Genomic DNA, 27,067 nt, shown 5'->3' on the forward strand with positions numbered 1-27,067 from the left:
AAACGTATTTTTAGTTCAGGTAACGTACGCAGGCAAACTGACTTCTGAGAGACACAATGGATGATGAAAAGTGATCACGCGAGTGAGGCAAATTGCACGAAGTACGCAATGTGCAGAGCCCCCTCTCTCGTTTATATTTCCCCACCCTTCCTCCCCCCCTTCCTTTATTTCCCCAACCCACTTCTCATCTCCCTCTCCCCTTTATTTCCCCAGCTGCATGCAAAAAACGCAGTTTCAATTTGCATGCAATCTTCATCATTCATCTTCTTTCCTCTGTTCTGTTTCTAAAACAAAAAAGCTTCGAAATATATACATCAATGTGCCAAAACGTATACCTTTTTCTGTTCTGGACTTTTTTTTACTATTGCCATGCTGGAAAGACACATTTTTCTTTTCTCTTTTCTGTTTCTAAACAAAAAATGCTCAAAAAGGTATATCAATGTGCCAAAATTAATACCTTTTCCTTCAGTGTGAATCTGTCTGCTACTCCCAATCTCCAACTCCTTTTCCGCTCTTCTGCCTCTAAAAACAAGGAAAAATGTATAAAAGTACCCATAAACGTGTCAAAAATGAATACCTCTTTCACTGGGCGTGTTCATTTCAGCAATCCTAGGCTCCATCTCCAAGACCTTCTTTTCTGTTTCTAAAACAAAACAATGTACACAAATATTCATCAATGCGCCAAATAAAATACTTCCTTCTTCAGTGTGTGTCCGTTGGCTAAGCCCTAGGTCCACACCTCAAAGCCCTTCCTTCTGTTCGCTCTCCTGTTTCTAAACCAAAAAAGGCTTACAGATGTATCTCAACGTGCCAAAATGAATACCTGCTTCTTCAGTGTGTATACGTATCTATCTACTGAGCCCAATCTCCACGTCCAAGGCCTTCTTCTTTTCCTCTCTGCTGTTTCTAAACAAAAAGCTTAAAATGATACATTAAAGTGCCAAAATAAATACCTCTTCCTTCAGTGCGTCGCTAAGAATTAGAAATTGATGCCATGGGGTACCCAGTCATTGGCTTTTGATTCAGTTTTCATCTAAAAATGCAATCTATTGTAAACAATTAATAAATCAGTACAAGAGAGCATACTTTGTTGATGATGCAGCTCTTATCTAAGCCAAAGATGCTCCAAATAACTCAAGACCGGCTGATTCTCTCTCCATCTAAAATAATCTGAGCGATTACAAACACAGATACATGGACTTGCTAATTACACACCTCCTCTTTAGTGATGTCCACTGAAAGTACTCCAACTCAAGACGGCTCTACCTCTCTCTTTTCATTCTCTCTGTCTCTAAAACAAAAACTGATGAAGAAAAGATCACATTGTCAAACTGGAATGTACCTCTTTGTGAGTGGGAGTTGCTATTTCTGGCTTTCTTTCGAATATTTATCGATCTACGCAAGGAAATAGGAAATATTATCTACTGCTAAAACAAAAAATATTTAATTAACTACACTACTGTACTACAATATTGCTAAAAAACGGATTAGATATGAATGAATTGATCCCTAAATTACCTACTACTCCATTGACCTAAAATCTAATCAATCAATTAATTAAACCTAAATCAACCTAGAGTACCTCCGAATCCATTGACCTAAATAGTTATCCTATATTCTACAAATCAACCTAGAGTACCTCAAAATCCATTGACCTAGATAGTTATCCTATATTCTAAATCAACCTAGAGTACCTCAGAATCCATTGAAATGGTCTAACGTGGCGGCTGCCAGCTAAGCACGTTGGGGAAGGAGCTACAACCTATCTACTTTGGGAACCGTCCTACCTACTGACAGCCGCCCTAACCCTAATGCATGGCGGTCTACGGAGCCCCGCATGAACGTAATGCTTTGTCTATCGTAGTTGCAAAACGGCATGATGCATTGGATGGTCATTACATTAAGCTTTTTGTTGTCCCCGTCTAGGCCCTCGTACATGCACACAATACAAGCTTTTTGCTGAGATGCCACTGTCCCACTTCAAACCCTCCCTCCCACCCCCTAGGTCGCTGTCAGTGTACATGTTCCGTCTGGCTCAAAGAGGGAACAGTGGCAAAACGTGCAATCCGCTTGGGTGCAGTACGAGAGCTCTCCGCCCTTATGAGCGCGCCTACTCCACACGGGGCCCAAGGGAAGTACAAACCTTGATCTTCTGCCTCGTCGGTAGTGTCAGGCCTTCTTTGCTATGGCCGTCCTCCATCGTCGTCGTAACAGCCTAAAAGGCAATAATTAATTAATTAATTAATCATATGCTGTGACGTCATTACCTTCTACGTGGGCGAAGCCCGGATGTCGGCTGTTGACGTCATAGATGAGATTGATGTCCGACAGATGTTTCTCCGTGTCCATCTATGACACATTATATAGAACAATGGAGATGTGTGAAGTGGAGGCGTTGCTTACCTTCATGGATGTCGCGCGGCTCGACGATCGGCCGGTTTGCTCGGCTTTGAAGGGGGATCGCCGTCGCTTTTCTAAAAAAACCGAATATCGTTAGTCGCGCGGCCGGGAAAACGGAAGTCGCGCGGATTGAGCTCTTACAGGCGAGCGGAGGCGCCGCGCTGCGCGATCCCGTTCGTGCACGTCATCGCGCGCCGAGGCGCAACGATCTGAAAGAAAAAAATCGATCGATCGCGCGAAAACGCGAAAACGGCGTCGCAGATCGCTTACCGGCGTGCGATCGCGTTGCGCTGGTGTCGTCGCTTCGGGGCGCGATCCTTCGCGAAGGATCGCGGAGAGTTTCTGCAGAAAAAGGCGCGATTGCTTTCGTGAGTGAAATTGCGTGATCGTTGGCGCTTACCGGAAGACGCCGAAATCCCCGCCCGCTTGACTGTGGAAGGTTCCGCCTCGCGGCGGACGCCTTTCTCGGCCGCCCCGAAGACGACGACGAGCCGAAAACACGATCGTAGAAAAGTTCGGCCGAGAATGACTGAAACCGGCGAATTGCAACCCGGATTAGAATGACGTGTGCGCAGCGAGAGCCAATCAAAATCGAGATCGTGGACACGCCCGCCGGACAAGCTGGGGCACGTTTTAGCGGTTCGACCGGTTTTGAGCTGGTTCCGGACAAAAAACGCGGGAACCAATGGTTGCGCAGAGTGAAATCACGTGGATCACGATTTTACGTCAAACGTCACATGGCTGCCGAATGTGTTAGCGCACGGTAGAAAAAAATTGTCCTGCGAGCAAATGGCAATTGTTTGCTAAAAGTTTTAGTCATTTGGGCATGGAATACTAATTAGGAAGATACGTATTTGTAGTGTAGGGTCTCCCCTCGTATAAAATAGTGTCTACTATGTCAATTTTCTTACTATTACCTCTTTTGTCTTAGTACTGTACAGATTAGGCTAATTTCTAAAATTGCCGGTAACGCACTAAGGAAAGTCATGTTCAATTTAGGCTCAGTTTATGCACGAGAGAAAAATGTTACCTGCAAAAGGCGAAGACATACCAAAAGGTGTCACAGCTCCACGATTCAATAACAAAAAAGGAGAGAGTGACAGCGCCACTCAAATGAGCACCAATTGCTGAAGCAACGCAAAACGAGTCACAAAATCATCGTCTAGCGTCTCTTCCTTACAGATTAGTGCCAAAGAGTTGCTAAACATTGACATTCCGGTGAGGAATCCTATCAATTCGACGACGAAGCACGCTAGCGATAAGGATAGGGCTACTAGAAGCCTAAAAAATTCATTTTTTTCATTTCGAGAGGTGTTTCTTCTTCTTCTTCCTACTGCGTGTCTTTTTCGTCTTTTTCGTTTGGCGTGTAATTATCCGGGACGCACGAGAGAACATTTTCTTCCTGAACGACCGCTCAAAACGAATCGACTGCCGTTTCAGTTCTTTACCCGTGAAAAGAAGATTGTGACAGTGATGACAAGGTGAGCGATAAGCGTCAGGAAGCGCGTAGGGACGAGATTATGAAAAACAGACATGCTTCAAACAACGCGCATGCGCAACAACGACAAAAAGATGGCGTCGTCGACGAAAATCGCTCGCCGATTCGTTTCGCAGTTCGCAAAACGACTGCAAGCGGAAGAGGCGCACGCCGGAACGACGACTCAAACGTGGAAAGGGATCGTAAGTGGAGTTTCGCATGAAGAAACGACTATTCGACCTCAGACTTTAGTCAATCGTCGTTGCGCTGCCCGTTTGCGGCTATCTATTCTACAAACACGTCATAGTCGGTGAGATACACGACGAAACACGCGAATTCAAGCCGTGGCCACATCTTCGCATACGAAACAAGGTAGAAATGAATTAAAATCAATAGAAACGGGTACCCATGACTATCGTAGCCTTTTCCGTGGTCCGACGGTGATACAACGCTCTTTCATAATCCGCACATGAATCTGGGACCCCCTAAAGAGGAAACGCCGGTCATTGAGAACGACACTAAAGTGGTACAAAAGAAAAATCCCTATCTCTTTCTTTATAAATGTATACTTGTAGCATTGGATTACTCAGTGGATATGGGACAATTTGACTGAAGATTTCGAGTTGAGGGAGCAAAAACGCAATGAGCATATAAGCCAAGTGAAAACCAGAGCAGATGCTTTGTATGTAGATATCTATGTACTAGAAAAGGAAATTTATTTATTTTATTTATTTTAGTCTTGCCAATAAACGAGAGCGGTTGGAATCGCTGCATGCCAAAATGCATGGGAATTTTTCTCAGGTTGAAAGAAGGCCAAAGTCACCTGATCAAGGCTTGCATGGATACTGAACCCTACTAGAAGTACTTTGCTTTCTTTTTCTAATATATATTATATTACTAATAAACGTCACGTGAACGAATTAATCTATTGTTTCTTCTCTGCCAGCCATTTTTCTATGCGTTCCTTTAGCTCAGTTGCTACATGGAAAAAGGGTTTAACATCACATGTATTGTGTGATTTCTCTTTGCCTGGTTCGATCATGTCCATTGTGAGATCTTGCCTGTTGAATGGATCCGTAGGGGAATTGAGTAGATGTCTTGTTATAATTGCTCGATCCATGATCATTCCACTGGGAAGGAGAACGGGGTCCGTCATAAGAGTATTCATTAATGGATCTAAAGAAGAATTATTTATATACACGGAGGGGGAAGTTGCTTTGATGTTTTTGCCTATGAATTCTTCTGGAATGTCACTCAGTTCTATACTGCTTTTGACAATGTCTGTAAATTGGGCATTGACTCGTGCAGAAAAGTCACTGAGTCGTTCAATTTCGTGCTAAAAACGACATTCCAGCAGTTTGTTCTTGATGGGGAGAGTGAGAGCTTCACCTCAGGCTTGATTCCTTTCCTCAACTGTCGACATGCATTCTCAAAAATCTCTATTCTGTACGATCTCTAAAGGTGCGACGGTATCCGTATTCACGCAAACCTATATCTATATCTATATCCAACCTCGTCATTGGCTACTGCCATGACAAATTGTGGACTATCGAGATGTAGATAAATATCAACCAGTTGGTTGAGTAAAGCACGAGGATTAAAACTATACTTTTCTGGATTTTTAACCTTTAAAAGTAAATTTTTTTCCTCGCGAGAAGATTCTAAGAACACCCTACCTTAAGATCACTACATTTTGGACCACACAATTGCTGCATATTAAAATTCAACATAGCAGCCAATCGATCAATCAATTCCTAAAGGAAAACTCACTAGAATAACCCCCACAATAACCCACGTTTTCCCCCCCTCACGGGTCTGAGAAAGGGAGCCGGCTGATTTTTGCTTAAATAGTGCATCATATTGACAGTGGATGTGGCTAGTGTGAGATAGGATCGACATTGCCTTTCGTCCATCTGCAATTGAGAATAACGCGATTGTTGCAACTCCCTTGGCTGCTGATCCCACGAAACGCGATCTTGAAGCGCCTGCTGCGTCTCGTGAATCGCTTTAAGAGAATCTAGAGATTCGTCGAGAAGAAACGTCGTATCGTTCATGAGCATGTTAATGAAGCGAACGACATCAGAATCAACAGCAATAATATTCCTAAAATTATTTTAATTAAAAGAAGAGAACGGTGTATTGAAATATTTTTTTACTGACTCGCACGCTTCAAAGATGGTCTGTCGGTGAGCCGGAAAATTCCATAGATGCTCTAAAACTACCGATATGTGATACCGTATGTTGAATTTGTCAAAAAATTCGTTAGATGATCCGGTCGTTTCAACGTCTGCGAACTCTACGTAGATGGCTTCCCCCCAACCAATAGACAAATTTACTGTACCTGCGAAAAATTTCATGAGAGCTATGGGAAGATGCTTCGCTGCAAGAGGAAGCGATAGAGCTTGATCGAGAAATAAATTCGCTTTGGGATGGGTGTGCACGGCGGGACTGGAGCCAAAGAAAACCTTAATAAAAAATTTATAATAAGATATGTATACGTCGTCGTCGTTGCTCACTTCAATGAGTTTCGCTACTAGATAGGGACTCGTGATAAATTTCGTGCTACAACATACGAGGAAAATAAATAGAGAAGCCAAACTGGGCGTAAAGAACTCGTTGAGATAGAAAGGGCAGTGCCTAGAAAATAATCAGACACTAGAGAAAGAGAGAGAGACTATCTTACTGGAGAAGAAATATGAGAAAGTCGGCCATGTCCTCTACAAAGTATTGGGGCAATGACGCAAAAGCGATTGGGACAGTCGAAGGGAGACTCAAATCAAGACTAAGAAAAATTCCCGTCAATCATCATCCTATATCTTAGGTATATCTACTTCTCTGTACGAGGATCAGCGATAGAGAAAAGCCAACGAGCAAGAGAGGAATAAAATTGTAGGGACCCCGTTAAAAGATTCTCATCAAGTATGGCCACTTCAAGGCAAGCGCGCTCCCTTTTCAAAGCCTAGAAAAATTCAGAGCTGCCCTCGATTAATTAATTGATTTATTTACCTCCAATCTATTATAGAGTAAGGCTTTTCTTTGATTGACGTCGATTTGTTGCTCGGCTTCGGCGCGTTCCGTTTCACCTAGAATTCGCATCACGTGACGCATTTCTTTTAATTTGTTTTCGTAGAATTTCAGTGCCGGCATTAGGGCCACGTGATGAGCGGCCACGGTCAAGTAAAAACATTCCGTCGGAAATTTGACGTCAACACTTGAATCAATCGACTTTTTCAATTCAGATAATGAGGATAAAGTAGTGTGAAGTTCCGTTTCCTGGGAAACGTTCAGTTTGGAGTCAGAACGATGAACATAGAGAGGATCCACCTAAAAAGAAAAGATTTTCCCCTTCAAAAGAGACATTTTTCTCAACAAACTTTGTTGAGTTGAACTTTCACAGCCAATTTATGCATAACTGATAGAAAATTGAGCATAAATCCGTCATCACAAACATCCTTCATATGATACTATAGATAAAACTAATGTAACTATTTTGCGTGCTTCTGATTGGCGCTGATTACTTGCAATTGTGCTCGTTTTCTATTGCTTTCAATAACTAGCCGAATAAAGTGTAGAGTACGAGATCTCGTTGGTTGATTTAGCAACAAAGCATGTACAATGTGATAGACTTCATTCTGTCTCACAAAAATAGATTTGAGCCTTACTTACTAAAAGTGCACTTGACCACTCTACCCTATATATTTGTAAAGAGTTTCTCAACGTCATGTTGGCCTCGCGAGTAGCTCGTAGAGTGCCAGAGAAGTATTTCTCAGCCAAGCCATTCTGATTGAGTGAGTGAGTGAGTGAGTGAGTGAGTGGAAAGAAATAGTACTGTACATTGCAACCATGTAGTATGTTTTTGTTACGTTTTCAGAAGGAAATGTTGACTGGCAAAACAGAGCCCCCATAAGAGAAGTGCCCTGTAGAAGTTTAGCGAGTGGAGAGTTGTGACTTTGATGAGGAATGAAAGCAGAGTGAGATCCAAACTGAGAACAAACGTTCTCCTATTATTGACGTCGTAGAAACTTCCTATCCTATCTATCTATCTTACGACGTCGCAGAAGGGTCGTTCCGAAGCGATTCTGACGTCAAAAAGTAGTCTTAGGACCTGTGAGAATAAAAAACGTCAATAAGAATCAATTACAAGGATTTTCCCTTGCTTTTATAGCTTCCATGTAGTTGTTATCGATGAGGAATTGTTTCCTAGCCAATTGACACAGACATAAAGCAAAGAGCCCAAGAACCTAATAAGAAAATAAAAGGAAATAGAAGCGGAGAGGCAGCGGCTCTATAGACTTCATTAAGACAATCAGAAGGACCGTGACATTCCGTAACAAGGTCTGTGAGGAATTCAGCTGATAAGGAAGAGAGAGAAAAGGATGACGAAGTCAAGAAAGAAAAAGGAGACTTTCCACTGAAATAAATTGAATTAAAAACGTATATATATAAAGAGTGTACTTACCTCGATGAAAAGACTCCTTGTAGATAAAGAACAATGTGTGACACTATAGCAGATTTGATTGCTATAAGACACTGTGTCTCCACTTGAGAAACGCTTTTCTAAAGGCCACAATATATAGTGGATAGATGAAAGAGGGTTTTTACATTTCTATCTTCGTTGAGAGCAGTGTGATAGGATTGTATTAGATAAGTCATAATACTATCTCCTTCAATATTCCTATCAACCATTAGCAATAACTTTTCCATTAAACCCTGACAAACAGCGTCTCCAAAATCAACAGAATCAGATTCTAAATTGAAAATTAAAAGTGAAATGACTACTACTACTGATAATCTATACCGGATATTTCCATTTCACCTATCCATCCTGACAAAGCAGGAAGACAATCAATGTCCTCTTTCTCTTTCGCTGTCTCTTCCTCGTGCTAAATACAAATTATGATCCTTTTTTTGAGTGCAAAGTGTTTTTCCCGTGCCTCAAGACGAATTTTAATTTTGAGAATTTTTTCGAGCCACTTTCTCAAAAGTGCTTCGTTACTCAAACTCAAAGTAGAATCGACCTTAGAAAAGAGTGACTCCACCACACAACGATTCATCTCTCTCTTTATGTCTTACTTCCTTCTTTCTTATCTTTGGCTTTCTTTCATCGGTCGACTCCTTGGTTGCTGGCTTTGCTTGCGTGACTTTCGCTGTCGGAGGCGGCCTGTACGTCATTGTTGGTGACGTCATTCGATCCGGAGGAGATGTCGAAGGCGAAATCGTTCCCAAACGAGCGAGACGACGCTGTCGCAGCTAGAGAAATCGACTAAATTATGCTTCGACAAAGCGACAGGCCTATCGTCGTACTTCCTCGGGCGTTAGTTCGCTCATTGTCCCCACGAGTGCACTATCGCCACTATCGTGTCGCTAGGAAGCGTACGCTAGGCGCCTATATCCTATCACGTCACGTGCAGAAAATGTTTCCGCACGTTTCGCTCCTTCTCCTCTTGTCGATCGCCTCCCAGTGCCTGGCAAGCCTCTATCACGTTCTGGGCGTGCAAGAAGATGCTTCTCGCGCGCAAATAAGGAACGCATATCGAAAGCTAGCGAGAGAATGGTGATATGACACTTTAGAGGGATCGAACGTTTTGATTTCACATTTCTGATAGGCATCCCGATAAGAACAAAAGTCCCGAAGCCCACGAGAAATTTTTAGAGATCACCGAAGCTTACGAGGCAAATTTTGATACATGAGCTTTTTCACAAATTTAAATTTAAATTATTCGAGGTTTTGTCGGACCTTTATAAGAGAATTCAGTACGATCGATCGGAAAAAATCAGAATGTCTAGACCGAGATCAAGGTAATATTGACAAATTAAAATTAAATAACGAATTAGTGTAATATATTTGAAGGAGAAGAGAAAATGTTTCTCAAAATGTTGGGATATTGGGTGGATGGTTCGTGCCTATACTTTTCATTTTTTTGTGGCACTGGTGTTTCCGAGCAAGAGAAGAAGAAGAGACTGACAATCTACCGCAGCTCAATCAATCAAATTTCAAACTTTTAACCAAGGCTACTCGATTACTAATAGTGGTGATTGTAACAGATAAAGAAGAGCTGAAGCCGATTTTACAGCGTTTTAGACAAGCTATCAAATCATTTCAGAGGTAGGGGTACATCATTAATTTTCTTTTACTAGAAGACGTTGTTCTTATTAGGGAGTCTAAATTTGGTTTTTGTTGGATGGCTGGTTATAAAAATCCTCATTGGGTTGACATGATTACGTCTAAAACGAACACAATTTTGAATGGAAACGTCATTGCAATAAACAGAAAAAGGAACTATTTTAGCCATTTTAGTATTTTGGATGAAGCTAGAGGAGCTGAAGAGGAGAGAAGTACAGTAGAAGACACATTTTCATTTGAATCGAATAGTGCAAATAGAAATAGTTATGCTAATAGACTGTGTGGTTGGTTAGAACAGTTGCTTGATGGTTCCCTAACTAGACATATCATAGACGAGTGGCCAATTTTAGAATAAATAAATAAATAAATGAAATTTTTAGCATTTTCGACTTTTTGTTGGCGGCCGAAGGCTCATTGAAGTGCCATTGTGACTTAGCTGTTTCTTTGGTTTGGGAACGACGACGTGAATAAAAGCTGGGCTAGGACGCGAATCAAGAAAAGTAGGCCAAGGCTCAGTGACGTCGCTCACAATCAGAACATAATCACCTTGTATATAGTAGCTAGGGGTTAGCTTTGTTGAGAAGTGACTGAGTGACTCTCACCTGGTGTACAGAATCTTGCTGTGGCTGGAGCCTCCGTTGGTTTCTTGGACGCGACGACGACCCTTGCAGCTTTTCTTCTGACAGCAATCGTTGCTGCTGCATCGATCATGCTTCCTCTCGTCGTTGCCTGATGCTTTCCCTTTCCTCCTGCTCCCCCTGGGATCTTTTTTGTCGGCTTTGTCGTCTTTGTCTCCCTTTCGTCGTCGCTCAATGCCGCCGTCGCCGTCGCCGTCGCCGCCTGCGATGGAGGGAACTCGTCGTCATCGTCGCCGCCAGGAGAATTTTTGGCCGCCGCCGGAAGAATAAGACCCGAGAATGAAACACGGCCTCTTACAGTTGTTACACTTTCGACGGGCATCAGTGATTGAAGATACGAGTGAATGTCCTCAGGTGTCAACTTTTCAATTGAGCGTTCTTTGACAGGACCAGCCTTGACCTTCTGTTGTTTGACCGCTTGAGGATCCGCCGCCGCCGCCGCCGCCGCCGCCGCCGTCGCACGATGTTTTTTCTCCTTTTCGGCGTCATCGAGAGCGCTTAATGATGTACTGATCTTTCGCGGTTTTATTGATTCTGATTGGCTGCTTTCTGGATCACAATGAGCCACGTTGAGACATCGTTTTACGTCAAAGGGAATGACGCTAAAACCACTAGAAAAAAGTCAAAGAGCATTGAGAACTAAAATCATTATTGTACGTACAAAGGCGTAGATAAGAGATCGGCTGGCTGCGAGCCTTGCCATAGCTTGGAATTCCAACGAACCCCAGCTGTCAACTGGAGAACACGGCCACTTTCTATACATAATTAATTGAAATTTTTACTAAAAAAATAGTTTGATTCTATTACCTTCCGTAATGGGGCTACCCAATTCATCAACGCATTGAATATCAATAGCCAATTCCGGATTGAGAGAGCCTGGGTCAAATATTATCTTATTGACTCCAATAGATTGCAACTGGGCAACTTCATCTTCAATAGAAAAAAATGTGTATACACTACGTACGTATGACGTCAAGCGGATCTTACTTTCAGGATATCCTCCGACCCAAAGACCGTCATAGACGTATCCACTTTTTGTCTCAACTCTCCCATTGCCGTTGAATAGTCCGCAATACCACGATCCCTGATTCAGATATCTCTATACGCACTCGCGTCTATTATCTTACGTCATAATTTAGGTCGCCATTAGCCGATGTGAACTTTCCCTGCCCGTGTCTCTCGCCACCCGCCCAATTGCCAATATACACGTCTCCATTCGAATACGTATACGTTCCTTTTCCGTCTCGTTTATGCTCGTGAAATAAACCGTCGTATTTTGACCCATCACTGCATCGAAGAAGCCCCCGTCCTAATACATCAGTAGAGAGTACAGTAGTCAACTACATAATGTACGTATGTATGTATGTATGTATGTATGTGATGTGTCTGCCTTCCTTCGTATTGGTTTAGTTTCCAGTTGCCTCTGTATTCGCTTCCGTCTGCATATCTCATGATTCCGTATCCGTTCTTTTCGCCGCAGACAAATTGTCCTTCGTATAAATTGCCTGTCATGTGACAGTATCTTCGTCCCTGTCCTTCGATTTCTCCATTGACGAAATCTCCCTCGTAGAAGCTTCCATCGTTCATGCACAGTTTTCCCTTACCTGAAAAACGTTGCTATTCTAATCACAACGTTTCTTTCAATGACCCACCGTGTTTTTGCCCCTTTTCCCACTGTCCTTCATACCAGAATAGTCGATTAGGATAAACGTATTTTCCAAATCCTGTCATCAGACGAGAAATTCGTCCCCCTCTCCTCCTCTTTAGAAAAACTCTCTACTGTACCGTGTCTTTGTCCTCCTTTTGTCTCTCCAATGTATCCAATTGTTGGCTCCCAAACCTTGTTGTTGTATTGCACAACTGCTGCCTTTTCTTTCGATTTCTTAGGGAGGAGACTCGCCTTTTCGTTCATTTTTAGCAAGAGGATACGTATGTGCGAACAAGGCGCCTTAGCCTATTAGCTACAAAGAATGTTACGTACAGTGTATACCATCTAGACTATTGATTAGAGACAAAAAAGTCACAAAGCAGCACGAAGACCGTCTTCGTGTCTTTTCTTCGCAAAATCAGCCAAAGCCTAAATAAAAATACAGTTCAATGTGTTCCTTGTATGCATGCATGCATGGGCTACTTACTTTGAACGATTTGGGTTCGTGCACAGCTATTTCCGATAAAACTTTTCTATTGAGCTGTATATCGGACGTTGCCATTTCATGCATAAATGTCGAATAGGAAATTCCGTGTTCCATCGTTCCGGCTCCGATTCGTTGAATCCACAGCTAAAAGACACTTTGTCTCTAACTCGTCGTAAGCAGAAGAACACTTACCGAGCGCATGTCTCGTTTCTTGAGCCGTCTACTCGTGTATTGGTACTGAAGCGCCTTGTGGACGCGTCTCACAGCTAAACTATAGCAATTCTTCGATCTTCCGCGAAATCCCTGTACTCGCAAGTAAAATCGACTATCGACGAACTCGTCCCAATCAGCAAACCTTCGCTAAAGCGAAGACTTTAGCTCTACGCACTGATCGAGTCGAAGGACCTCCACGAACCATAGCGCGCGCGCGTGCGTTAACAAAACGTCGAGGAACAGAAAACGACGTGTATTTCAACAAGACAATAATGAATTCTACTGTACGATGTCCCAATTCAAAAAACACAATTGGAAAATTGAGTTAGGACTTGGGCGTAGCACGTCGACTGAGTGCGCTGGCCAATTCGTTTTTGAGAGCCAATTGTTGACTTTTGCTGTCTAATCCTTGAACGGTTCTATGGGAGGGAAAAGACGACGACGTTAGTATAGAAGAGGACAGAGAAGAGCATGCGTGTACCTGAGATCATTGACAACATCTTTGGTCTTTGAAAAGTAGATTTCGTTGAGCGTGCTTCGAATCTTTGTCTCCATATCCTAAATTGAGAGAAGAAAGGCGATATTGAGAGCAGGTAAAGAAACATTTTAGTGACCTCAATCATTCTGCCAATGTTTGCAATGTGAGGACTTGCAGTTGTCACAGGCAATTCCTGGTCAGCCTAGAAGAGAAAAATAAAATAAAATGAAATGAAAAGACTTTTTATTGCCTAATGACCTGTCTCGTAAGACTTCCGCCCAAATTCATCATTCCCGATCCGTCCTTGTGAGTCTAATAAAATCATCATTATATTTGATTTATTACTGGCGGGGGGTTAGTGTATACTTGTAGCCACAACATGGCAGTTGATGTCAACTTATAATGAGCCTGACGTCCTCCGCTTCCTCTTTCGCTCACTTCAACAACGTGAATCGAATCCCAGCATCCTTTGATCTTCTTCGATCCGTCACCGGCTAAATACAGATCAAATGTAAGTTCGAAATTGAAAATACGTATCATCATAATCAACATTTTTTGATGAGAATGACGCCGGCAAAACCGTGGTCCAAATCCCAGAGATAAACGGAGGAGACTCCCGTCTCATAATACCTAGATAGAGAGCGACTTTTAGACGAGAAGAAAGTCTTAGGTATTTTTAGTGGTCACATCTCGCGATATTGATCAAAGGCGTCGTTCGCTTCGATTTCCAATCTGCGGAGCCGATCCGATGGAACAGCGCCGTCGGACAGAGGCGGATCGTACTTATTGCTCCAAGGCGATCTGGGAAAAACGAAGAGTTGTTCTCAATAAAGTCGCGAATGACTACTTTCCCCCCTAACCTGTAACTGTCCCCGTCGCGATTGTAGTCGCACAGCAAGTAATCGCGACCATTTTCCTTGTCTTTTGCCACTTTGAGCGGTTGATCGACCGAAGAGAGAAGATCCTCGCACAGATTGGGGACCTAGAAGTGAAGAGATTGTCGTCGAAGGGGGCCCCCCTTCGCCGTTTTCGCCGCTTGCGTACAAGATCGATCAAATCGCTAAGGTTCTTCTCTATCTGCTGCGGTGGAAGACGTCGCATGAGATCTAGGGCGCAGTCGAGCTGTTGATCGGCAGACTAAAAAGGAACAACAATAACGACGACCGTTTGGCGTCAAGTCGATGCGACGCAGAGTTTTTAATACCATTTTGCAAGCGTGATGAACCGATTCGTCGACGGAGAAGGATTCTAGAGCAAAAACGGTCTCGTTCGTCGTCACGTGACGTCTCAGACATGTCGCTCCATATATGGAGAGAGGCGATCTACTATTTTAATTTTCCAGCAAGATTAGCGTGGCAAATATAGAATAGGTTTTAGGTCACTTTTTTTTGACTGGCAATGTACTAGTATATGTTTGGGCGTGCTAATAATATTGATATACTATGAGACCATGGGATGGCAAAAAACACTGTCTATTAATTCTAATTGACTTTTTTTGCTTTTCCGTTTTTTCCACTGTAAAAACAAGATAATTACGCGCGCAAGTAGTAGAGAGTAGTAGAGAGTAGAGGAGTCACCTTTTCTTTGCTCCAAAGCTTTTACTTGAATCGGAAGTCATTTCTGCCTGCGCTGATAATGCCTTCTTCAAATTATCCACCTAGTAGGAAGACGAACGCTACGCTACGCTACGTGTACAATAAGTGTAAATCAAAATCTACTTCGTCGTTAATTTTTTTCTTCATCTTGTCACTTTCTTCCATGGCTTTGTTAGCCTTACGCACCTGATCCTCAATTGTAGCCAAAACATTCTCACAGCCATCAGACCTAATTTTGAGCAAAGAGGAGAGCCGACATCATTGTCGGAAATTATCATTGTCTTGGACAAATTACCATTGTTGCAGAACTGACACTAAATCTCCAACCTCATTTTCCTTTATGTCTCTTCCAATAGCAAAATCAACTTCAAGCTAAAATATCTTTTGGATCCAGTACATGACTCTACGTCTTTCTTATTCTCACCTGGCTATTCTTCTGATCCAATTTTCCTCTAATAATATCTGCATAGATGGCTTCGATAATTAAATCCTCCAACTCTCTAAGACTACTAATCTCTAATTCGGTCAGCAAGACTTCATAGGAAATAGTCTACATCATTTGAACATAGGGTAATAATAATAATAATTCTACGTACGAGTGATGATACCTTAGACTGGCCAGCCAATGAAATTAATGTCAACTGTTTCAATTTGTTCAACTGTAGCGGAGTCAAAGTAGGCAACTGTAGTTGATTTTCTAACAACACTATAATTAATTAATTAATTTTTTAAATTAAAAAAATTACTTCTATAATCTGCTAGTGTTCCGTAGGCAAAAAGTTGCAATAAATCAAAATACTTTGCATTTTCGCTTCCTCGCAACTACATTAGAGTCCAATCAGTCCCAGCAAAAGACGACAGAGACGGATTTACCTCGAGAACAGAGGGCATTTCGAGCAAATCGCCGTAGACGAATAGAAGAGGAGATTCGAGCGCCTGTTCTATAAGCGCCACGACGGCGGCCCCGCGAGCCGATTTAGCTAGAAGAAGAAACTGTTCGAGCGGTTGCCCGCCGGTCCATGCTGCTGTTGCGGCGGCGGCGGTGGCGGAGGAGCTCATGGAAGAGAAAAAGATTCTACAGTACGGGCAGGTAGCCAACCTACGATCCCGTATATTTCGATTTCGTGTCGGAATGAAAAGAGGACGAGTGAACGTGACGGCGACAAATCGTCTAAAACAGGACTACATGCGCCTCATGAAAGACCCCGTTCCTTACATAACAGCCGCTCCGCTTCCCTCCAACATCCTCGAATGGCATTACGTTGTAAAAGGACCCGAAGATTCTCTCTATTCAGGAGGATATTATCACGGAAAACTCGTCTTTCCGCGCGAGTTTCCCTTCAAACCACCATCGATTTATATGACGACGCCCAATGGAAGATTCAAATGCAATCAAAGGTAGGTGTAGGTCGAGTCCTCTTCTTCTACAGTATCTTTTATACTGTAGTGAGAGTGATCTCAATGTCTAGATTATGTCTCTCGATAAGCGACTTTCATCCGGACACGTGGAATCCCGCGTGGTCTGTTGCAACTATTCTAACTGGATTGCTCAGTTTTATGGTGAGTTGCACGTCGAACCCTAATGAATAACATTTTTTCATTAATTAAAGCTTGAGACGACGCCGACTATGGGAAGTGAAGAGACAAGTGATTATCAGGTAACTCACTTTTCCACTCACTCACTCACTCACTCTCTCTATATTGACGTTGTTACAGAAACAACAATTGGCTCTTGATAGCGGCTTGTTCAATTTACGAAATTCAACATTCCGTGAACTTTTTCCACAGATTTGCCAAGTGAAAAGAGAACGTCATGATCTCATATGTAGAGAAATATGATTTTCGCTGCTCTCTAGGAAATTGAAGAAAGAGTAAAGTTGGGCGAAAAAACGAACGAATCATCTTCATCGGGGGGAGATGCTCTCATTTCTCGTGGAATAAATCACAACCCAATTACTGGATTTTTTGGCAATTTTTTCGTTATTCTTGCCTTTGCCATATTTGCGTACATAGTTCGAAGCGTGCTTCTAGCCGTTGCGTGACGGAATAAAAAATAATTTAAAGCAGTTTTTGCTTTTCAATGCATTGCCACACCCACTCAAACGAAACCTTTTTTTGACGACTTGAATTGCCTTCTCCCTCGTCATTCGTTACAAAGTGAGTGGCAGAGTCTTTTTCGTATTCTTCCACAATGTCGCCATCATATCTGCGAGAAAAGTAATCGAGTCTCGTCTCCTAAATGATCAAATCTTACGCTATGATATAACGCTTCAGTTTGGCTGCATCGTTTGGATGAAGAGTCGAAGAAAGACAGAAAGTCAATCCTCGGAAAAAGCACGGAAGATCCTTAGAAACGAATCAGGCTTTTCTGAAATATAGAGCAGCTGGTACTGTACCTTTTCAGGCAAATCCTCCGTTCCATCTGACACTTTCATCTAGTAAAATAGACGAAGAATTCTATGACTGATTAGGTGCGTGCTTCTCTAACTTGTTTCCTTGGTGGTTCGTCATCTGACTTTGATACTTTCATCTAATGCAACAACCGTTCTATTGGAGAAACTTATCATCATGATCCCCTACAGTACCCTTTTCTTCGGCGTCCCTTGAGGCGTTCCTCGAGGCGTCGTAGCAGTCGATGAAGCGGTGACGTGCTTTGGAAAGAACGACGGACCATCATCTTCATCATCTTGTCGTAATTCTATTAAATCCTCCTTTCTATACACGTAGCAGCTAGACTTACCCTCGTCGCCATCAGCGACTTCTTTTGATTTTTTAAAGAGAGTCTGTAATTCCGAAAGACTCGTTGCCGTCTTCCAATCTTTGTCGTCGCGAATTTTCGTCACACGAGGAAATCGAATTGAAATTCCGGCTGCAGTATGAGAAGTCGACTTGCTGAACTCGGCACCAGTAATTTCCCACACAGGAGCATCCTACAAGGAAATAAAATTAATTAATTAAACTATGAATAACGACGAGGGAACTTTCCGTGGGATCTGCAACAACGAAATCGGGAGTCAGAGAACGATGAACCAAGAGCCAATCGGGAATTTTAGAATGATCCTAATTCGAACGTTACGTCGTCAGATATTGTCAGATATTGATTAATTAATTGAGTGTACGTACTCTTCCAATTTTCTTCACACGAAGTTCATTTTGAATTTTCTGCAACGTGGGATCGTCGTGCCCATTACCACACTTACAAACCGTTTTCCACGCGTCTAATGTGTCGTCGTAAACTCCCATGAGAAAAACGGACATTAATCCGCCCTTTGTTCCCGTGCCATAATAGGCTCCCAAAACAACTAAATCAGCTGTATCGGCCATGGCACCCTCGGCTAAATAATCTTTCTTCATCTACACGTACACGTAAAGAAAATTATTTTAAATTGATACACACAGGTGTTGTAGTGACCTACTTTAAGCCAGTGACGTTTATTGGGCTCATAGACGCCCTAGAAAAGATGAACGACATCTGACAATTCTAGGTACACTAGTTGGAATGAGAACGAATGCGCTTTACGTTGACGTCCTTAAGTACTAAGCCTTCCAAGCTTTCTCGCATTGCCCTTCTCATCAGATTATCCAACTCAGCTTCTTTCTACATTTTTAATTAATTATTTATGATTCATCATACTCTTGACTTTCTCACCGTAATGTGATGATACTCCGATAGCATAATTCGATTGGGAATCACCGTCAAATTCTTTTCTAAAAAACTTCTGCGATCTTTCATTGGCCTGTGCAATTTATGGATGACGAGGTCCTCAGCGAGAAATTGAGCGATGATTTCTTACTTGTCCATTAAACTTTGGCCGTTGAAAAAGAGACAATCAAAAACAAAAAGGCAAACGGTAGCATCTTGAAAAGCACGTTTCTAGAAATTCAACTTCCTTTGCTAATAATTTAGCATGATGACGTCTCCTATACCTTGTGAACGCTAAGAGAGCCAAATGGCAAAGGCTTTCCCTCATTTGTATCCATTAGAAGAACCTATAAAATATTCTCAATTAAACGAAAGAGAATTGATTACATCATAAAGAGTGTTTGCCTCTGAATCCAAGATCATGCTATTGCCATGGGGACAGGCTTGTGGCAAATAGCTCTTGACGTGTTCCACTTTGTGAGGAAGAACCGGTTTCAAGCTGCGACTAAAGTAGGAGAATTCACTTCCTCTTTTATGTATCTAAGAGAGAAGAAAATGACGCGACGACTTGCGAAGGCAATCGCATACTGACTTGGACTCTTTCTCCGTCGTACTTGATTTCAGCGTACATTCCTTCAGGACATTTTCGGAAAGCAGCACTTGAAGATTTACAAGCAGCAGCCTAAGAATACTTACTATATCTCTAGTACTGTACTGTACTACAAAGTGAAGTGTACCAGCATGGGTTTAACTGGAGTCATCAATGACACTGTTACATCAAGCACTTTAGCCGCCGCTTTTCCTCCATCTCCACTACTTCCTCCTCCTCCTCCAGACTTTTTCTGCTTCCAAACAACATCAACTATTGCTTTCAAGTCGTGTGACGAATTGTACGCCTTATAGGCGTTGACGTCAAGTCCGTCAAGGCTTTAATTAAAAATGAAATAACTAAAGCCCCTAGGGATACGTTGTCACCCTACTACATACATAATTCTTGTTCCTGCATTCAATCTCAGATCGTGTTTAATTAGACGAACTATGTACTTCAAATCTTTAGCAGTACACCTAGACAATAGAAGTGCTACTAGCTAGAAGGTCAGGCAGGCGGCCACTCTCTCACTTTTGAGCGACACTTTTGAGCATTTTTTCCTGATCTTCCTCCTTTGTGACCGTAGTCAAATCATCAAGAATTTTATCAACCTAAAAATGATTAAACCTTGAAGATTGACACGATGATTTCTTGTCATTACCTCAGTTAGTGATAGAGTGCTTTTCTTTTGGGGTTTCACCGTTTCGCTATCAACAAAAAAAGACGCCACAGTGTCAGACACTTCACCATTCTAAAGTGACAATAGAGAAAAAGGTGACATGCTGTCATCATTTTAATTAATTAACCTGATCTAGAAAGTCTGTCATCTCGTCAGCGTCACATCGAAATATTTGACTAAAAATCTTGACAAGCTGTCTATTTTTCAAGTTATAGACCCGCTTTGCCTCGGCAGGCAAAAGCAATTTGAACACCAAATAAGGATCTCCATAGAAAGCACTTCCTGTCGTTCCGTTTTCTATATATTTTGCTACGAGTTGACTCTTTTCCGTGTGACTTGTCTCCGCTTCTAATTTCTCGCAAAGACGCCGAAATTGGCGAAAGCTGTTGTCCGCTTCAGCTGCCATCGCATCGGTTCCCAAAGGAGGCCCCGTTTTCTTCTCGACAACCGCTTTACTTTCATCTGACGTCACCGCCGACTTTTTGGCATTTTTCGACGGCGCCGCTGCCGTACCTTTTTTCGACGACAAGAAATCTACGAAAAAAATTGACCACCACGCCCCTTCTAAGCCGCTAAGCTTTGCTCTCTCTCTCTCTCTCTCACCGAAGATGAGTTTCTTTACATCGTCTTGTTCTTCCTTGCGCATGGTATCGTACCCTTGCAAATCGGCTGTACTTTCAATCTTTTTCGTCGTTGCACGAGCTCGTTGGAAAGAATCGAAGATGCATTTGACGTGATACCACGTTCGCATCTTTCCATCGTCGCTGAACGGACTCGACGTCTCCTTTCCAATTCTCGGAGATCCCTTGTCAATTTTTTCCTTGCATTTTTTGCAGCCACTTCTTCCCGATCGAGCGTATTCGATCACGTATTCGGCGTCAGCCATCGTGCGAGTAAAGATTAGAAATGGAGGAGGAGGACGAACGAAGGCGGCTTGCAATCGTTGCGATATGACTCGGATAAGCATGGAACGCGTGAGCTGCGGCGCGAGGGCGGACGAGCATGCGCTACCATTAGCGCCTGGCCCTAGAGTTGATATTCCGGTTACCTAATATGTTCGCCCGGCGTTCGTTTGTCGTCGGCGTTCGCGCCATGACGTCGATGATGCGATTGAAACACACTCTGCCAGATCTTCCCTACGACTACAGCGCTCTCGAGCCGACGATATCGGGGCAAATAATGGAACTTCATCATTCGAAGCATCACGCCGCCTACGTCAATAATCTCAACATTGCAGAGGAAAAACTAGGCGAAGCCATATCGAAAAGTAGATAGAACACTCTTCATCACAGATTGCCGGCTGCCCAACGGCAACATCTGCTGTCTACTGTATAGATGATACAGGAGCTCACATTGCTCTGCAGCCAGCTCTCAAATTCAACGGAGGTGGACACATTAATCATTCGATTTTCTGGACCAATCTTTGTCCTGGCGGTTCTGCCCATCCCAAAGGCATGTCACTGTATCTTCTCTTTACAATAATGATCAGATGAATGACACTCGTGGGGGGGTTTCATTTCTAGGGGATTTGATGAATGCCATTACGAAAGATTTCGGATCGTTGGAAAATCTACAGACGGCCTTGTCTGCAAAGGCGGTCGCCGTCCAAGGATCCGGTTGGGCTTGGCTTGTATGCACGCCGATTCTAAAAAATGTACAATAGAAAATCATACATTTTTGCTCTCAAGGGCTATAGCAAAAGTGAGAATCGTCTTCAACTGGCTGCCTGTGCTAATCAAGATCCCTTAGAAGCTACAACAGGTGAGACTAGAAACTTGAGGGAGGTAGTAGTCAACTTGAGTTTATGAAATTACAGGCTTGGTGCCATTATTGGGAATTGACGTGTGGGAACATGCCTACTATATGCAGTACAAGAATGTCAGACCTGATTATGTCAAGGCCATTTGGGACGTTGTCAATTGGGAAAACGTTCTCCAACGTTTTGTTGCAGCTCACAAGTAGAAGATTCGTCGTGTCCTCTTACTTATTCTCTCTGTTCTGTTTTCCTCAAAAACTGTAGCTTGGCAGCAATGAAAAACCAAAACCAAAATACAACAGTGTACTACCTTGCTTCTCGTTCGTTACAGTTGCAGTAAACCTCCGAGTTTCACCTTGCTCTTCTTCTGTATAGAATCCACTATTGTAGCAAACGCAGGCTCCCACGATTCGTGTCTACTTCTAATCCGCCTAAAAATCCCAAATTAATCCGTTAATAAATTATTTAATTAAAACACACCTACCTTTTAAAGTATCTCAATAAGGTTACTATTGTTTCCAAGTTCCACTGATCCATCAACTCTTCCAGATACTCGTTAAAAACGTCAATATCCACCTCTTCAGGATCTACACAACAAAACTCATTCTCACTAGTGGTCATTTCGCCCCCAATTCTGACGCGATCACGACCTTCAGTGCTGCTCAGCCAATCACTGATCACTTTTTGAACGTCCGCTAATTGATCAACTCCAAGTAGAGTGGGCTATCGTAGAACAACATTTCTTCGCAAGCCGTTCAGTCACTGACTTTGCACCACCCTTACCTTCTTTACCTTCTTTTCAACACTCTCCTCTTTGTCGTTTGTCTGATTCTTTTTTGGCTCGCTAACAGGAACTTTATCAAGTCGCGCTACTGGCTCTCTCTTTTTGTATGCAGATAAGATCTCCTTCCGAACGGCACTGGGCAGGGCATTTAGACACTCAGGATCAACCTAGAAGATTAACAGTCACAGCAGCAGGAGAGGTGTTGCTGCAGAAGCAGGCAGACTTTACTTACTTCAGATAAAGGAGGCAAAGCCTGCACGGGTTCTATAGGTTTAGCCTTCGCTAAAGACGTTGTGCCTGTATCGTTGGCACTGCACTTGTTTCCACGATCAACGGCTTTCCTTTTGGACACTTTTCGTATTTTTGATTGCAACTCCTCTGGTAATGCTTCCAACACCGACTGATCAATCTGTATTGAAGAGAAAACAATTGATGATGATAAAGTATTCGTAACTATGAGCATTGCAAACTTGAGAGGATGAAGGAACGTCTAGAGACTCATTCCATTCATCTTCGTTTGTACTATTAGCTGTGGCTGCTGTGGCTGCGGCGGCGGCAGCTTGAGACAGAGACGGCAAAAAAGGTAGTCGAGGAGGCTGAGCTACCGGCTTCGACTTGAAAAGCAAAAGACGTTTCGCGGGACTACGACGAATCGTTCTCAGCGACGGCGGCGGCTTTTCCTTCTCTATGATCTTCTCCTCGTCTGTCGTGGCCGTCGTCGTATATTCAAAAATTGCCTTCTGGCCCTTCTCGCGTTGAGTAGTCGATGATTGTTGCTCAGTTGAAATGAGCTTGCTCATCTGTATTCCCATCTAACCGGTGCAGAATCTATTTCAACTTTGTCGCGCTTAGTTTGTAGTTAGTTTACCCCTCTGATATCGTCGGCAGACACTCCTAATTGTCGCACTAGTTTCAGGGATTCTTGGGCAATTTTAGCAGAGTCGTTGGTAGCTTCGGCGAAATTGATTGACTTTGACTTATTGTCACAGTGTCCGTGCCCAAGAAATTTCCTCGGTTCCTTGGGTGCGTCACTTGCTTTCACCTTCATCTACAAGCCAACTTTATTGACTGAAAATTCAAGAGTTCGTATCCATTACTGTACCTTGAGTGTTAGAGTTTTTCCTTTAACTGCGGCATTATTCAAACGTCGTTGGACTTCTTTAGATAAATTGGTTAGAAATATTTCGACTTGGGCCATCTGCGGCGAAACAACTATATGTACTAGTCCATCGTATCATCATTGACGGCGGCTCACATTGTTCAATCGGATGCCGTAATTAATTTCAGCTGAAAGCGATTTTCGTTCTCTCACTATTTTCAACTGTCTGTCGTCAATTCCGCGGCAATATTCATGTAAAGCTTTCCCGGTTTTTAGACCGAATTCCTCCTGCAGCCAAGCCAACGACTTTGCCTTCAAGTCAGCGCAAGTCTCAATATTGGCCTCCTTCAACTTTTTCTTTGCCACGTAACCAACTCCTAAGTCCATGACCCCATAGCACACAGTTTGGTTACAAATGAAAGTGTTGAACCTGGTAGAGCGCTCACTGGCTGACACGTCATAAAATCGTCGGCAATTTCTGCTTTCACCTCGTAGATCCCATCGGGTTTCGCTTTCCGTGTGGCCATTCGAGCTAGAAGAATATTTGGTCCTACAAACAATTCATTTCTCACCTTCATATGCATCCTTATTAGTGTACCTATTCCCACTGATGCGCAGCAATGCGTTTTTTCAAAGACATCTTGTCGAATTTTCGCCGCTAAACGACGTGGCAGCGACTCCTGTGCCGTCGAAGCATCATCGTCGTCGTCGTCATCGTCGTCTGTGTCCAACATCAAGTCGGTTACATCGACGTAGGCTTCATCGCAACTGACCGCTTCAATCTCGAGAGTATAACTATTCAATGAGAAATAGAAAAATGAATTATGTGTAAATTTGCAAGCAAGGTACCTTGCCAACGTGTCATACAGCACTTGAGACGTTTCTCTATATTGAACAAAATCGTAAGGAACCGTAATCAAATTTGGACACAATTCCAATGCTCGACCAACAAACATTCCATTTCGAACGCCCGCTTCTCGAGCCTCATAGCTACACGAAGCAATTTCCGAATACGATTCGCCACCACCGCCGCCTCTTTCCTTTTCAATTTTCTTCTTCGTGTTCTGAGCATGACAAACGGCGACAGGTTTTCCCTTGAGATTGGCTCGATTTCTCAAGCTCACAGACACAAAAAAGCAATCCATATCAATATGCATTATCGTTCTTCTTAGTCGTCGTCGTAAATCGTTTCTCGACGGAGACAGCTTGGGACAAGTAGTTCTCTTGCTTTTTGCGTACAACGTTGCCACGTAGTCGCGAAATTCGGCGCCCCAAGTGGAGAGATAGTGCAAACGCGAGTTGCTGTAAAAATCACTCACAAACGAAGCATCTGTTGTATGACGAACACTTCTGACGACAGACTTGCTTGGACTTTTTTGCTCGGGTGACGCCGCACAGTCATCATCGTCGTTGTCAATGACATCCTCTATATCTTCGTCATTGTCGTCGTCGTCGTCGTCGTCGTCGTCGTCGTCATCACCCTCATCATCAGCATTTGGTATTTTTTCTTTGGGAGACGTTTGAAAGGTGAGTCCAGGTTGTGCTTCTGATCGATTTGTGTAGAGCAAATAATGATCAACAGAAAGTAATTTTCCTGCTTCAATGCTAAAGTCCATGCACCAGAGACTACTGTATATACAGTAGACGTCATCATGCATTGCTCACCTGTCAACAATCCATTGAGGTTGAACAATTTTCTGGTGTCTAAAAATGGAGCAATAATCTTTTCAACTACATGTATGAGAGTCATACTTGAGATCGCTAATTTTTGCTCCCGCTAATTGATTGGCAATCATGTGCGTCACGTTTGTTTTCGAGTAAAAATAGGCATAGTTTCCTCCGTGGAGCTTCATCATTTTTTTCAGTTCGTCGGCAGTGGGGGCTAAATTTAGAAGAATTGAAAACAGAATTTTCAAATTTCTTTCTCTTCTCACTCACTCGTGTAACCGTTCACGTAAATAGTTATACCAGAAAATATCGACGAAATAGGAGTGAGACTATTGCAAGAATTCCAAATTGATTTTTTTTCTCATCTTGGTATCCACCTCTCATCCATTTTGTCGCTTTCACTAAACTGTTTGTTCAATTTTCGCTTCTTTGCCTCCATGTAGCCACCCTAAGGCAACAAGGGTCCCCCTCGACCTCACGCTAGCTGTGCTTCCATTCGACATACTAATTCTTCCCAAGCAGCACTTTGAAAGCCCTTTCGTCGTCGACTTCGCGACATTTCGGCTACACCAGGCAACACCGCGCAGAGTAAAGTAGGCGTGGCTATTGTTTACGACAGTCGTAACAGAAATCAGGGTCCAAAAAGCTAAACACAAGTCGTATTTTTAAGATAAAAGCATCTTAGGCCTTATAATAATAATAATAAGTCATTCCAACAAGTGTCTGTTTAGAAAACGCCAATTTTTGATGTCCAAACAGACCCCAAAGGGTCCCCCCAAAGGGCACTCAGTCTCCTGTACATACAACTGCGCATGCGTAAACGGTAACGCGCGTTACGTACAGTAGGAGTAAAGGAAGGCGACACGGCCGGCGACAGCAGAGCGGACAAACACTGCGCATGCTCGCCACTAGTGAGGTAACAATAGGGGTTAGCCAATCAGTACTCAAAGACGCGTTCTTCAAAATATTTTTGGCTGGGCCAAGGTCTAGAAGCCCTAGAAACATGTGAGTGTCCCATTATCGCACGGAGGCACGAAAAAACTTTTATTTGAGCCTCGACGGGTTTTTCATTTACGCTGCGGATTAGCAGATAATCGGACAGAAAGACAAAAACCCGCCTGTAGCTAGAGAACTTGGGCCTCCAATTTCGCGAATAATAGTTGAAATTTCACGTACGCTTAGGAGAATGTTTACTATCAGCCTCTCATCTGATTTGGCGAGAAAATTTAGCGAAATATGCTTGAAATCCCATTTTCGCGGGTTCGCGTTCTCCGCAGCTGACGCCAACAGTTCGCCTCTCTTGGCGGCGAGACTCACACAGCATGTACGGCATTGACGTACGCTACCGTGGAGGAACAAAGAAAGGGCTCACGCGGTCTGATTTGGGGCACAGGAAAAGGAAACACAATTGTGATACTTCACGCCCGTGATGTCTGACTGTACACGTGAGGTCCTTCGCTGTTCGTCCACGGCAGCGTACGTCAATGCCGAACATGCTGTGTGAGTCTCGCCGCCAAGAGAGGCGAACTGTTGGCGTCAGCTGCGGAGAACGCGAACCCGCGAAAATGGGATTTCGAGCATATTTCGCTAAATTTTCTCGCCAAATCAGATGAGAGGCTGATAGTAAACATTCTCCTAAGCGTACGTGAAATTTCAGCTATTATTCGCGAAATTGGAGGCCCAAGTTCTCTAGCTACAGGCGGGTTATTGTCTTTCTGGTCGATTATCTGCTAATCCGCAGCGTAAATGAAAAACCCGTCGAGGCTCAAATAAAAGTTTTTTCGTGCCC

General features: G+C 43.1%; 11 protein-coding genes and 2 long non-coding RNA genes across 18 annotated transcripts; 4 read left to right on the top strand and 9 right to left on the bottom strand.

Moving 5' to 3' along the window:
• Window positions 1-189: 189 nt before the first annotated feature.
• Window positions 190-1,968, bottom strand: LOC136196731 (uncharacterized). Of its 2 annotated transcripts, XR_010672312.1 has the most exons (10): window positions 1,343-1,968; window positions 1,216-1,291; window positions 1,087-1,160; window positions 954-1,033; window positions 824-906; window positions 695-773; window positions 578-643; window positions 458-522; window positions 336-408; window positions 190-284 (listed from the first exon to the last, which is right to left on the bottom strand). It is a non-coding gene; the product is annotated as an uncharacterized lncRNA (long non-coding RNA). The 2 variants fall into 2 exon arrangements; XR_010672311.1 differs by having other exon boundaries at window positions 578-773.
• A 32-nt stretch (window positions 1,969-2,000) lies between these two features.
• LOC136196732 (uncharacterized) lies at window positions 2,001-3,122 on the bottom strand. The gene is made up of 6 exons (XR_010672313.1): window positions 2,801-3,122; window positions 2,671-2,742; window positions 2,542-2,609; window positions 2,404-2,474; window positions 2,268-2,349; window positions 2,001-2,215 (listed from the first exon to the last, which is right to left on the bottom strand). It is a non-coding gene; the product is annotated as an uncharacterized lncRNA (long non-coding RNA).
• An 836-nt stretch (window positions 3,123-3,958) lies between these two features.
• Window positions 3,959-4,801, top strand: LOC136196743 (cytochrome c oxidase subunit 6A2, mitochondrial-like). The gene is made up of 5 exons (XM_065986354.1): window positions 3,959-4,080; window positions 4,130-4,249; window positions 4,299-4,403; window positions 4,453-4,559; window positions 4,615-4,801. Exons 1-5 carry the CDS (start codon window positions 3,973-3,975, stop codon window positions 4,724-4,726), a joined length of 552 nt encoding a protein of 183 aa, XP_065842426.1. The 5' UTR covers window positions 3,959-3,972; the 3' UTR covers window positions 4,727-4,801.
• On the bottom strand, window positions 4,622-9,250 carry LOC136196734 (ubiquitin conjugation factor E4 B-like). Of its 2 annotated transcripts, XM_065986341.1 has the most exons (26): window positions 9,182-9,250; window positions 8,951-9,127; window positions 8,812-8,895; window positions 8,676-8,760; window positions 8,480-8,625; window positions 8,337-8,434; window positions 8,171-8,288; window positions 8,035-8,118; window positions 7,926-7,982; window positions 7,741-7,860; window positions 7,568-7,657; window positions 7,396-7,509; window positions 7,252-7,341; window positions 6,884-7,201; window positions 6,709-6,836; window positions 6,561-6,659; window positions 6,394-6,514; window positions 6,219-6,342; window positions 6,038-6,164; window positions 5,689-5,980; window positions 5,554-5,631; window positions 5,390-5,503; window positions 5,267-5,332; window positions 5,108-5,213; window positions 4,907-5,053; window positions 4,622-4,855 (listed from the first exon to the last, which is right to left on the bottom strand). In XM_065986341.1, the coding sequence occupies exons 1-26, from the start codon at window positions 9,203-9,205 to the stop codon at window positions 4,803-4,805; spliced, it is 3,060 nt and encodes a 1,019-aa protein (XP_065842413.1). In that variant the 5' UTR covers window positions 9,206-9,250; the 3' UTR covers window positions 4,622-4,802. The 2 variants fall into 2 exon arrangements, with proteins under 2 accessions (XP_065842413.1, XP_065842412.1); XM_065986340.1 differs by having other exon boundaries at window positions 4,622-5,053.
• A 39-nt stretch (window positions 9,251-9,289) lies between these two features.
• On the top strand, window positions 9,290-10,365 carry LOC136196738 (uncharacterized). The gene is made up of 5 exons (XM_065986347.1): window positions 9,290-9,431; window positions 9,484-9,550; window positions 9,603-9,676; window positions 9,729-9,983; window positions 10,035-10,365. Exons 1-5 carry the CDS (start codon window positions 9,292-9,294, stop codon window positions 10,354-10,356), a joined length of 858 nt encoding a protein of 285 aa, XP_065842419.1. The 5' UTR covers window positions 9,290-9,291; the 3' UTR covers window positions 10,357-10,365.
• LOC136196943 (uncharacterized) lies at window positions 10,087-12,370 on the bottom strand. The gene is made up of 8 exons (XM_065986601.1): window positions 12,292-12,370; window positions 12,122-12,243; window positions 11,767-11,979; window positions 11,627-11,723; window positions 11,447-11,569; window positions 11,301-11,394; window positions 10,604-11,250; window positions 10,087-10,547 (listed from the first exon to the last, which is right to left on the bottom strand). The coding sequence occupies exons 1-8, from the start codon at window positions 12,368-12,370 to the stop codon at window positions 10,378-10,380; spliced, it is 1,545 nt and encodes a 514-aa protein (XP_065842673.1). The 3' UTR covers window positions 10,087-10,377.
• A 199-nt stretch (window positions 12,371-12,569) lies between these two features.
• On the bottom strand, window positions 12,570-13,200 carry LOC136196745 (large ribosomal subunit protein bL20-like). Its single transcript, XM_065986356.1, has 4 exons — window positions 13,130-13,200; window positions 12,967-13,077; window positions 12,775-12,918; window positions 12,570-12,716 (listed from the first exon to the last, which is right to left on the bottom strand). The coding sequence occupies exons 1-4, from the start codon at window positions 13,190-13,192 to the stop codon at window positions 12,660-12,662; spliced, it is 375 nt and encodes a 124-aa protein (XP_065842428.1). The 5' UTR covers window positions 13,193-13,200; the 3' UTR covers window positions 12,570-12,659.
• Window positions 13,201-13,219: 19 nt separating this feature from the next.
• On the bottom strand, window positions 13,220-14,785 carry LOC136196739 (F-actin-capping protein subunit beta-like). Its single transcript, XM_065986348.1, has 10 exons — window positions 14,670-14,785; window positions 14,510-14,602; window positions 14,326-14,447; window positions 14,153-14,266; window positions 14,016-14,095; window positions 13,832-13,959; window positions 13,724-13,777; window positions 13,602-13,667; window positions 13,469-13,545; window positions 13,220-13,406 (listed from the first exon to the last, which is right to left on the bottom strand). Exons 1-10 carry the CDS (start codon window positions 14,670-14,672, stop codon window positions 13,313-13,315), a joined length of 831 nt encoding a protein of 276 aa, XP_065842420.1. The 5' UTR covers window positions 14,673-14,785; the 3' UTR covers window positions 13,220-13,312.
• On the bottom strand, window positions 14,762-16,166 carry LOC136196740 (COP9 signalosome complex subunit 7b-like). Of its 2 annotated transcripts, none has more exons than XM_065986349.1 (8): window positions 15,934-16,166; window positions 15,807-15,882; window positions 15,669-15,766; window positions 15,485-15,610; window positions 15,356-15,432; window positions 15,184-15,289; window positions 15,043-15,122; window positions 14,762-14,980 (listed from the first exon to the last, which is right to left on the bottom strand). In XM_065986349.1, the coding sequence occupies exons 1-8, from the start codon at window positions 16,117-16,119 to the stop codon at window positions 14,947-14,949; spliced, it is 783 nt and encodes a 260-aa protein (XP_065842421.1). In that variant the 5' UTR covers window positions 16,120-16,166; the 3' UTR covers window positions 14,762-14,946. The 2 variants fall into 2 exon arrangements, with proteins under 2 accessions (XP_065842421.1, XP_065842422.1); XM_065986350.1 differs by having other exon boundaries at window positions 15,669-15,757; window positions 15,934-16,165.
• Window positions 16,167-16,172: 6 nt separating this feature from the next.
• Window positions 16,173-17,126, top strand: LOC136196741 (ubiquitin-conjugating enzyme E2 J2-like). Its single transcript, XM_065986351.1, has 5 exons — window positions 16,173-16,458; window positions 16,530-16,620; window positions 16,671-16,718; window positions 16,777-16,857; window positions 16,917-17,126. The coding sequence occupies exons 1-5, from the start codon at window positions 16,193-16,195 to the stop codon at window positions 17,100-17,102; spliced, it is 672 nt and encodes a 223-aa protein (XP_065842423.1). The 5' UTR covers window positions 16,173-16,192; the 3' UTR covers window positions 17,103-17,126.
• On the bottom strand, window positions 17,000-20,961 carry LOC136196736 (DNA ligase 3-like). Its single transcript, XM_065986344.1, has 21 exons — window positions 20,575-20,961; window positions 20,099-20,505; window positions 19,954-20,043; window positions 19,824-19,903; window positions 19,691-19,768; window positions 19,441-19,630; window positions 19,296-19,385; window positions 19,109-19,243; window positions 18,988-19,050; window positions 18,855-18,934; window positions 18,710-18,797; window positions 18,581-18,658; window positions 18,477-18,512; window positions 18,184-18,414; window positions 18,044-18,120; window positions 17,801-17,988; window positions 17,646-17,746; window positions 17,549-17,590; window positions 17,457-17,495; window positions 17,315-17,406; window positions 17,000-17,266 (listed from the first exon to the last, which is right to left on the bottom strand). The coding sequence occupies exons 1-21, from the start codon at window positions 20,936-20,938 to the stop codon at window positions 17,119-17,121; spliced, it is 2,697 nt and encodes an 898-aa protein (XP_065842416.1). The 5' UTR covers window positions 20,939-20,961; the 3' UTR covers window positions 17,000-17,118.
• A 39-nt stretch (window positions 20,962-21,000) lies between these two features.
• On the top strand, window positions 21,001-22,041 carry LOC136196742 (superoxide dismutase [Mn], mitochondrial-like). Its single transcript, XM_065986352.1, has 5 exons — window positions 21,001-21,238; window positions 21,307-21,423; window positions 21,495-21,601; window positions 21,660-21,732; window positions 21,788-22,041. The coding sequence occupies exons 1-5, from the start codon at window positions 21,025-21,027 to the stop codon at window positions 21,931-21,933; spliced, it is 657 nt and encodes a 218-aa protein (XP_065842424.1). The 5' UTR covers window positions 21,001-21,024; the 3' UTR covers window positions 21,934-22,041.
• Window positions 21,947-26,069, bottom strand: LOC136196735 (DNA repair protein REV1-like). Of its 3 annotated transcripts, none has more exons than XM_065986343.1 (17): window positions 25,784-26,069; window positions 25,656-25,726; window positions 25,549-25,607; window positions 25,363-25,492; window positions 25,276-25,314; window positions 24,460-25,215; window positions 24,209-24,405; window positions 24,041-24,160; window positions 23,767-23,987; window positions 23,614-23,709; window positions 23,380-23,559; window positions 22,982-23,323; window positions 22,744-22,920; window positions 22,520-22,678; window positions 22,378-22,450; window positions 22,212-22,314; window positions 21,947-22,158 (listed from the first exon to the last, which is right to left on the bottom strand). In XM_065986343.1, exons 1-17 carry the CDS (start codon window positions 25,835-25,837, stop codon window positions 22,053-22,055), a joined length of 2,883 nt encoding a protein of 960 aa, XP_065842415.1. In that variant the 5' UTR covers window positions 25,838-26,069; the 3' UTR covers window positions 21,947-22,052. The 3 variants fall into 3 exon arrangements, 2 of the variants coding, with proteins under 2 accessions (XP_065842415.1, XP_065842414.1); XM_065986342.1 differs by having other exon boundaries at window positions 22,511-22,678; XR_010672314.1 differs by lacking the exon at window positions 21,947-22,158 and having other exon boundaries at window positions 22,221-22,314; window positions 22,378-22,469.
• Between the last annotated feature and the right edge of the window lie 998 nt (window positions 26,070-27,067).

This window comes from Oscarella lobularis, chromosome 16, assembly GCF_947507565.1.
Source record: "Oscarella lobularis chromosome 16, ooOscLobu1.1, whole genome shotgun sequence".
NCBI classification, from domain to species: Eukaryota; Metazoa; Porifera; class Homoscleromorpha; order Homosclerophorida; family Oscarellidae; genus Oscarella; species Oscarella lobularis.

Excerpts from the sequence above, each read along its gene's own strand:
- LOC136196734 (XM_065986340.1), bottom strand. The coding sequence starts at position 9,205 with ATGAGCGAACTAACGCCCGAGGAA. Across the intron at positions 7,342-7,395 it reads GAAAACGAGCACAATTGCAA|TATCATATGAAGGATGTTTG; the intron begins GTAATCAGCGCC and ends TTTTATCTATAG. Across the intron at positions 6,837-6,883 it reads TACTCTATAATAGATTGGAG|GCTTTGAAAAGGGAGCGCGC; the intron begins GTAAATAAATCA and ends GAATTTTTCTAG.
- LOC136196739 (XM_065986348.1), bottom strand. Across the intron at positions 13,778-13,831 it reads CTGCCATGTTGTGGCTACAA|ACTCACAAGGACGGATCGGG; the intron begins GTATACACTAAC and ends TGATTTTATTAG. Across the intron at positions 13,407-13,468 it reads GATGTTGTCAATGATCTCAG|AACCGTTCAAGGATTAGACA; the intron begins GTACACGCATGC and ends TCCCTCCCATAG.
- LOC136196740 (XM_065986349.1), bottom strand. The coding sequence starts at position 16,119 with ATGAGCTCCTCCGCCACCGCCGCCGCCGCAACAGCAGCATGGACCGGC. Across the intron at positions 15,767-15,806 it reads AACACTAGCAGATTATAGAA|TGTTGTTAGAAAATCAACTA; the intron begins GTAATTTTTTTA and ends AATTAATTATAG. Across the intron at positions 15,123-15,183 it reads AGAAAAAAATTAACGACGAA|GTGGATAATTTGAAGAAGGC; the intron begins GTAGATTTTGAT and ends TCTTCCTACTAG.
- LOC136196735 (XM_065986342.1), bottom strand. The coding sequence starts at position 25,837 with ATGTCGCGAAGTCGACGACGAAAGGGCTTTCAAAGTGCTGCTTGGGAA. Across the intron at positions 25,727-25,783 it reads GTGCTGCTTGGGAAGAATTA|GGTGGCTACATGGAGGCAAA; the intron begins GTATGTCGAATG and ends TTGTTGCCTTAG. Across the intron at positions 23,710-23,766 it reads ACGGCATCCGATTGAACAAT|ATGGCCCAAGTCGAAATATT; the intron begins GTGAGCCGCCGT and ends GTTTCGCCGCAG.
- LOC136196741 (XM_065986351.1), top strand. The coding sequence starts at position 16,193 with ATGAAAAGAGGACGAGTGAACGTGACGGCGACAAATCGTCTAAAACAG. Across the intron at positions 16,459-16,529 it reads AGATTCAAATGCAATCAAAG|ATTATGTCTCTCGATAAGCG; the intron begins GTAGGTGTAGGT and ends CTCAATGTCTAG. Across the intron at positions 16,719-16,776 it reads AAGAGACAAGTGATTATCAG|AAACAACAATTGGCTCTTGA; the intron begins GTAACTCACTTT and ends ACGTTGTTACAG.
- LOC136196943 (XM_065986601.1), bottom strand. The coding sequence starts at position 12,370 with ATGACAGGATTTGGAAAATACGTTTATCCTAATCGACTATTCTGGTAT. Across the intron at positions 11,980-12,121 it reads ATTTATACGAAGGACAATTT|TTGACTACTGTACTCTCTAC; the intron begins GTCTGCGGCGAA and ends TACATTATGTAG. Across the intron at positions 11,724-11,766 it reads ATGGCGACCTAAATTATGAC|GGATCGTGGTATTGCGGACT; the intron begins GTAAGATAATAG and ends TATCTGAATCAG.
- LOC136196742 (XM_065986352.1), top strand. The coding sequence starts at position 21,025 with ATGTTCGCCCGGCGTTCGTTTGTCGTCGGCGTTCGCGCCATGACGTCG. Across the intron at positions 21,239-21,306 it reads AGGCGAAGCCATATCGAAAA|ATGATACAGGAGCTCACATT; the intron begins GTAGATAGAACA and ends TCTACTGTATAG. Across the intron at positions 21,733-21,787 it reads TCCCTTAGAAGCTACAACAG|GCTTGGTGCCATTATTGGGA; the intron begins GTGAGACTAGAA and ends ATGAAATTACAG.
- LOC136196745 (XM_065986356.1), bottom strand. The coding sequence starts at position 13,192 with ATGGTTCGTGGAGGTCCTTCGACTCGATCAGTGCGTAGAGCTAAAGTC. Across the intron at positions 13,078-13,129 it reads AAGTCTTCGCTTTAGCGAAG|GGATTTCGCGGAAGATCGAA; the intron begins GTTTGCTGATTG and ends TTGCGAGTACAG. Across the intron at positions 12,717-12,774 it reads ACGAACCCAAATCGTTCAAA|GCTTTGGCTGATTTTGCGAA; the intron begins GTAAGTAGCCCA and ends ATTTTTATTTAG.
- LOC136196736 (XM_065986344.1), bottom strand. The coding sequence starts at position 20,938 with ATGCTTATCCGAGTCATATCGCAACGATTGCAAGCCGCCTTCGTTCGT. Across the intron at positions 20,044-20,098 it reads TGACAGACTTTCTAGATCAG|AATGGTGAAGTGTCTGACAC; the intron begins GTTAATTAATTA and ends TTGTCACTTTAG. Across the intron at positions 18,935-18,987 it reads GCTCTCTTAGCGTTCACAAG|AAACGTGCTTTTCAAGATGC; the intron begins GTATAGGAGACG and ends TTGAATTTCTAG.
- LOC136196738 (XM_065986347.1), top strand. The coding sequence starts at position 9,292 with ATGTTTCCGCACGTTTCGCTCCTTCTCCTCTTGTCGATCGCCTCCCAG. Across the intron at positions 9,432-9,483 it reads CGAAAGCTAGCGAGAGAATG|GCATCCCGATAAGAACAAAA; the intron begins GTGATATGACAC and ends CATTTCTGATAG. Across the intron at positions 9,677-9,728 it reads ATGTCTAGACCGAGATCAAG|GAGAAGAGAAAATGTTTCTC; the intron begins GTAATATTGACA and ends ATATATTTGAAG.
- LOC136196743 (XM_065986354.1), top strand. The coding sequence starts at position 3,973 with ATGGCGTCGTCGACGAAAATCGCTCGCCGATTCGTTTCGCAGTTCGCA. Across the intron at positions 4,250-4,298 it reads ATCTTCGCATACGAAACAAG|CCTTTTCCGTGGTCCGACGG; the intron begins GTAGAAATGAAT and ends TGACTATCGTAG. Across the intron at positions 4,404-4,452 it reads TTGAGAACGACACTAAAGTG|CATTGGATTACTCAGTGGAT; the intron begins GTACAAAAGAAA and ends GTATACTTGTAG.